Source organism: Ornithodoros turicata, chromosome 3 (assembly GCF_037126465.1).
Source record: "Ornithodoros turicata isolate Travis chromosome 3, ASM3712646v1, whole genome shotgun sequence".
In the NCBI taxonomy this organism is placed as follows: domain Eukaryota; kingdom Metazoa; phylum Arthropoda; class Arachnida; order Ixodida; family Argasidae; genus Ornithodoros; species Ornithodoros turicata.
The window spans coordinates 103,895,706-103,902,193 of NC_088203.1; the positions used below are offsets into that span (position 1 = coordinate 103,895,706).

Here is a 6,488-nt window from a genome sequence, read left to right on the forward strand (position 1 = left end):
CTAGTTACAAGTTAAGTTATCGTGTGCAAAATGTAACAAAGTTAAAAACGAAGTTCTTCAGCCTGAAATGTAACTCGCAGTTACTGAGTTACTTAAAAAAAAGAACGAGTTACTTCAAAGTTACTTCGGACACAAAATAGCATTACGCAGGTGCAGCGCGCGTGAGCAGTTGAGCAATGGCACCGGTTCTTACTTCCTGAATAAAATACTGTCATTGATTGAATATCTCGCTTTATGGCAAAAAATGCCATAAAGGAACCTAGAGAGAACGCAAGAAAATATGTGGACGTGAGTGAAAAGGGAGATAAAAGTAACTTGGAACTCAACTCAAGTTACTTTGGCAAAGTTACCTGAAAAAGGAACGAGTTCCTCTGAAAGTTACCGCGGCGCAAAAGTACCGAGTTAAGTTAAAAGTTGCCAAAAAAAAAAAGGAACTTAGTTACAGTAACGAGTTACTTGTAACAAGTTACCTCAAACTCTGGAAATTAACAGTTAAAGGTGAAGCAGAACACACACCTTATTATCTAAAATTAGACCACTGACATAAAGATTGCACGAAGTACAGAAACAAATGCGAAAGACCACTTCCAGATGTTTTGTACACTGTACAGTTTATTTTTAAAAAGCGACGTTGTGCAGGTTACAACATGTCCATAACATGCGCCTACATGCTTAATTCTACCTGCTAAAGGTACACAGGCTACACTTTAAAGTAAAAAAAAAAAATGCTGCAATATTTTTGGAAGGACTGGCCTGCCCAAACAAAGAGATTCAAGACGGGCGTACAACCATCTCTTTTATTCTCCCCCTCATAAATGCCTCGTGAAATAAAAAAAGATTATAAATATCCAGGCGAGACATCGCTCATACCCATGACACATAGGTAGCCTTTTCGAGAGAATGCGAGATTTTTTTTTGGTGCACATAACTTATTCCTGTCGGCCATTAAGAAGGCAGATTGGCCAATGCTTCTTCCAACTTCTTCCTTGCATGTAAAACTTGTTCCTCCTGTCTTCGGATGTCGTCGTCTGTTACGTTCAAGGCCTGAAACGCATGCAGAGTTTTCAACCACACCATCCGACCTTACTCAGAACGATACAGGGTGACTGGTACGAAAGCGGTGTTTCTCAAATATGGCAGTTGTTGAAAAAGCCAGACAGCGGCAGGGCTCGAACAGCACCCCTTTCGACAGCCGTCCGAGTGCGCTATCCAATTACGCAACACCGGCTTTCCGACGGTACCAATGGGCCTCAAACGGAACACGCACTCACTCTCTTCACGATCTCTCTCCTACATTTGTTCTCTCTCTCACACACACACATACATACAACACAAGTACAAGGCAGCGGCATCTGGTGAACATGATGGAAAGTAATGTTTCTGGGCCTGGTACAACACGCAACAGACAAACGCAACACAAGCGGTTTATCACTAACAATTACTCCGCTACCGCTAGCATTTCCCAGCTAAAGCTTCGCCTGGACCTACCACCTTTATCAACCCGTCGATACATTTCGAGGCTTTGCCTTTTCCACAAGCTCTATCATTCTGACATTCCTTCGTTTCCCTACATCACACCAGCTCACTCCATCTCTCCACGCATTGACCACCATCTCAAGGTATCACGTTTCCGCTGCAGAACGACGGCATTTTCTAACTCATTCTTTCCCAAGACATGCGTTGATTGGAATAACCTCCCCACCGATGTCATCTCTCATCTTCCCCCCGATCGCTTCCGCAGTTCATTGTCCACATTTGTTTCGTTATAATGTTCATTCTTTACGTCACATATCGTTTACTGCATTAATTAGCACATTTTTCGTTCGTTTATTCTGTTATGTTTGTTCTCTTGTTCAGGTATGTTCTGATATGTTGCAGTCTATGTACTTTTTATTGCCTATTTTCTATTGTATTAATATGCTGTTTTCGTTGCCACCTCTGCCACTCTCCCATGTAATGCCCTCTGGGCCCTTGGGATTAATAAATGAAATGAAATGAAATGAAACAAGCCTCAAGGTTCCTAAGAACACGAACAATTTACGATGACTGCATACTTCAATTGTTCATGTTCTTAGGCACCCGAGACTCGTGTTCGTCTCTTGTCTGTTTCAGACTCAGAACAGTTACTTTCTATGGTGTTTTTTGTTATTTGTCTCGTAGAGGGATGGTCCAATTTACTTTCAAATTACTTGGGAGCTCTATAGGACTTTCAGTCACGTGGCATGCTCCCAGTGAAAGTCAGTATTTAGTGAACAATACATGCAGAAGAAGCACCGCAAAGTGCCAATGCATTTTTGTGGAAGTCATTGAGCAACTGGATGAGTGAGCCGCATCAAAGAGTACTTTGAATAGGACGGTGCCACTTGTTAAATATCAAATTACGCTCTCATTGAAAGTTCCCTCGACGACTGGGCGATTTACGAGGACCTGTGGCCACTGAAACAAACGGACGTGGCTTTACTAGACTTCTGCCCTTACTTTACTCCCTTCGGTAACTGGACGGCTTGAGGGAGAACATTAAAAGCAAAACCAATGGTACTGATAAGAAAACAAACAAACATGAAACAGAGCATTCAGCACGTGTGCTTGAAACGAGGGACAACATTTTGACCAGTTAATGTAAATATAATTAATATCCAAGAAATATTGTATACTCGAGGCGCTATGTTGCTACTAGGACAATAAAGTTCTTCTCCATAAAGTTGCAAAAACTCGTCTGCTGAATGCACCTTACTACTCAAATAGGATGTCACCCATGCGGAAACGTAGCAGGTCCACAAAGTGTTTACAATATGGGTCTCTAAAAGATTCCAACCTGCACAAGGGGCTGATCCGGATTCATGTAAATGCCAGGATGCTTGTCGAGCACGGCTCGCGAGCTGGTCTGTCCCGTGATTGGCTGCGCACTCATGTGCAGTGCCGTGGCAATGCTCCGAAGCAGCGTTTCTTGCGTCACGTCCGGCCCTACGCCTTCAAAATGGTACGAACAGAGCAACGTAGGTAATACACCTCCAGTACCACTCTAAATTGTGAAAACAGGATAAATGATAGTGCCAAGAGTAGCTGATTTGTGAGTACAACATTAACCTTTGATGTTCTTTGGCAGCTCAAAACTATGAAGCGCCTCTTCATCTTTGTCACAGGCTTGCAGACCTTGAAGTCGTTTCTCCCAGAACAACTACACAGAGTTTACACATTAACAGGCAGATCAGATCGCGTGAGCTTTCCACAACGTCGCACAATTAATTAATCAACGAAATAAGGGTTTATTAATTAATTAATTAAGGGTTAATTAATTAATTAATGAAATAAGGGTATATTTATTAATGAATGAAATAAGGGTTAACTAATTAATTAATCGAACAGCGTGAGGAGAAGCTTGCAAGAGAAACAGAGACAGTTTCGTGCAAAGAGACGGCAGGATTGTCATTGGATCCATTGGATTATATATTCGTTGTTAGAACCTGCTTACTTTTTATGATTTGTACGATACACTTCTGACAGCAATACAGATTCTTCTACCTGTTTCGGCTTGTCCTGTGGCCCATGTTTGAAATCTGTGCGCACTTTCCCATCCTGTGAGCGCACGACTGTGACAGGCTGCTTGAAGATGGAAGCAGTTTGTCGAATTGGTGGCACCAGTGAAGCATCGTTTCGAATTCCCCGGCTATAGTCGAACTGAGTTCCACGCTGCCTCCGACTCTTACGCAGAAGAAGGCTGTTGATCTTTCCCGTGCGGAAGTCAAACGTGCTCAGATCAATTGCATCTCCTAGGAAGCGGGCGAGCTGGGGCTTGCTTCGGAATTTCTTTCCACTTGGGCTATGTGACAAAGTGGCATACGTATGTTATGCCTAGTTGTCTACTAAATATCAATTTAACAGAATCTACAGGGAATTCCAAGGTCAGTAAAAGAAAAAGAGGATAATAAATTAATTTCTACCTGAGGTTTATCAAATCTCTCGAAACTTCCGTGCTACTTTTTACGTTAAATGTGAAAGTGATTCAGACAGCAAGCTACTCTTCGTAAATCTAATAATAATATTAATAATTGGGTGTTTACGTCGCGAGACAACTGAGATCATGAGCGACGCCACAGCGGTCGGTCTGTGGATTGCTTTTGCCCACCTGAGGGTTCTTTAACGTGCGATGAAAGCTCATCACATGGCACCCCGTATTTAACGTCCCTCGCGGAAGACGGCGTGTCTAAGCAACTTGTACCCTGCCACCAAGTTGCTGGCGTCCTCGGCCGGGTTCTTCGTAAATCTAAATCTTCTTCCGCGTGAAACAGGCGTGCCAACAGCTCATGGGGTCTGAATGTGCTTCAGTTTATGCAGTTTGTTTACTCGCTAACGTCGATAAAAACAAACTCGGCGAAACTCGACGTCGTCACATAGGCATCTGTTTTTACCTGTAGTAGAAGACGTCCACTTTCCCAGAAGATAGCCCTGTCCTCCGGACTATCTCTTCTCGACGCCATCCCTTTGGAAGAGCCGGACATTCCATAGTCATTCTGTTGTGTACAATGCCTGTGCACAATACGATACAAACCAATAAATTTCTAGTTTACACGAACGATGCCCGCCATTGACATTTGCGCTTGCTATCAAACTCGCAGAAGTGATACTTTCTCTGATGGCGCTGGCAACAGCGTTCAAGCAGACAGGTATCACCTCAAAATCTTTAATTAGATAGCGCTTGAAAAATTAGAAACACTTATAAAATAGTGCTTGCAAATATTGAACCATGTAATCGTTCTTTTGGCTAGCTGAAGAGGAGAAACGGGTGAAACACAGTGAGTTTACTTACTTACCAGACTTACTACGTCAAGGCTAGGCCTTGTTGAGAAGTCGGCTTTCAATCAAAACTCGATGTGGCGGTATTGGCTTGTATTACCTCCTCAACAATTTTCTTGCATGTACTAAAGCTAATATTCGCATTACTTAAGGCGTAAGCTATAGTTACCTTGAAATGAGATGGTAAGGCAATCTATCACGCATTGTGCTTGTCATGCGTTTGCAGATTGAGCATTAGTTAACAGACGACGCACGAAGTCTCCTGAGATGCGTAACCGTTTATTGCGTCGCGATGTTCACGTTATATTTTTCTGTTGGGCTTGATTCCTTCATAAACATAGGTTCGTTTTTATTTCTTTACAGTCGGCCTTATTCAACTTCCAAAGCTTGCTTACTGTAGTTCTCCTACTGATTTGCACCTGTGCATATGTCCGGTCACTGTCCCCGAGTCTACTGGACAAAAACAAGGAAGGGTAAAGGATCTCTATTACTTTTCGTGTGCTTGTTCTAAGCATTTCGATAATCTATGTGAACTTAAAACGGTGAATGATGCATCTCTTAATATACACAACACCCGGCAGCAAAACTCTCATGATGAAATTTGACTGAACCCCGATACGAGGAAAACAGCCTATCACAAACACAAGCCCTCATGTCTGCATCGTGGTACAAAAGCTCAAAATAAGAGCAGCCCATGATGAGGAGACAGTGGCGTAGTGTGAGGGGGGTCGCAGGGGCGGTTGCCAAGGGTGCAACGTTTTTAGGGGCGTCACAAATTATCGACAGAGACAAAAAAAAAGTTCAAAATAAAAACAAAAACTGTCTATCACTTGAAAAAATCTCAACTTTTTAACATTGGGCACTGTTGGAACTATCTTCTGTGTGCCCCAAAGACGGAAGCGATTGAAGCGAGATTCAGTATACCACGCCGGTGTAAAATAGCATCCCGTGTGCTTTGGTAGCAGGCCGTCTGCGTTGAGACAGCAGAGCATATTCACGCTGAGGGAGGGATTCTGATGCATTCCTGTTGTTTTGATTTGATCTAACTTTCCTGCAGGTTTTTGGGCATCTTCTGGAAGTGTGCGAGGATAGGTAAACTCACATCATTTACATCCTCTGTCCTTACACATTTTTAATGTATTAATTTCTTTTGCTTTGACAGGTGAAAGAAAGAGTCCATGGGTTGCAGCTTGTTGTGTCTCCATGGCTTTCAGCATCTTGTTCTTGCAGTAGATTCTACGCAGTCATCAAAATGTTGATTATTGCTGTCTTCCTGAGAACTCCTGCTCTGTACATTGCACCCCTTTGCAAATCTTTCGTGCTATGTGTTAAAAGATGATGATGTAGAATGTGAACTTTTGTGCATAAAACCTGTTTTTATACCTGAATAGTGTTTCCGGTCTAGTTTTGTATAGCATAGTGTGTAAGTGGAGATTCTGTTAGTCCTCAGTTGCTCTAGAATCGCATGTAGGGATTGACTTCGATTGTCTGTGGGGCGACGACGGTTGATGACATCAGCAGACAGTTTGTGCCATTGGTCTCATGGGTAAGATTACTTTATTTAGTTCACCGATTTGATAGAAATACGAAGAAACAAATGATACGCAATATTAGCAAGGAACAAGCTACACAAACGAACATGCCAATCTTTCATGAAAGGTACATCCTAAAAGTTCGAATTCTTGTGTTGTCGT

At 42.5% G+C, this 6,488-nt stretch overlaps 2 protein-coding genes across 2 annotated transcripts; one reads left to right on the top strand and one right to left on the bottom strand.

Annotated features, from left to right (window-relative positions):
• Nucleotides 1–783: 783 nt before the first annotated feature.
• On the bottom strand, nucleotides 784–4,618 carry LOC135389084 (methyl-CpG-binding domain protein 3-like). The gene is made up of 5 exons (XM_064619049.1): nucleotides 4,410–4,618; nucleotides 3,523–3,820; nucleotides 3,088–3,178; nucleotides 2,816–2,970; nucleotides 784–1,044 (listed from the first exon to the last, which is right to left on the bottom strand). Exons 1-5 carry the CDS (start codon nucleotides 4,508–4,510, stop codon nucleotides 946–948), a joined length of 744 nt encoding a protein of 247 aa, XP_064475119.1. The 5' UTR covers nucleotides 4,511–4,618; the 3' UTR covers nucleotides 784–945.
• Nucleotides 4,619–4,829: 211 nt separating this feature from the next.
• Nucleotides 4,830–6,182, top strand: LOC135389085 (protein kish-A). Its single transcript, XM_064619050.1, has 4 exons — nucleotides 4,830–4,977; nucleotides 5,158–5,267; nucleotides 5,852–5,886; nucleotides 5,957–6,182. Exons 1-4 carry the CDS (start codon nucleotides 4,975–4,977, stop codon nucleotides 6,025–6,027), a joined length of 219 nt encoding a protein of 72 aa, XP_064475120.1. The 5' UTR covers nucleotides 4,830–4,974; the 3' UTR covers nucleotides 6,028–6,182.
• The last annotated feature ends 306 nt before the right edge of the window (nucleotides 6,183–6,488 follow it).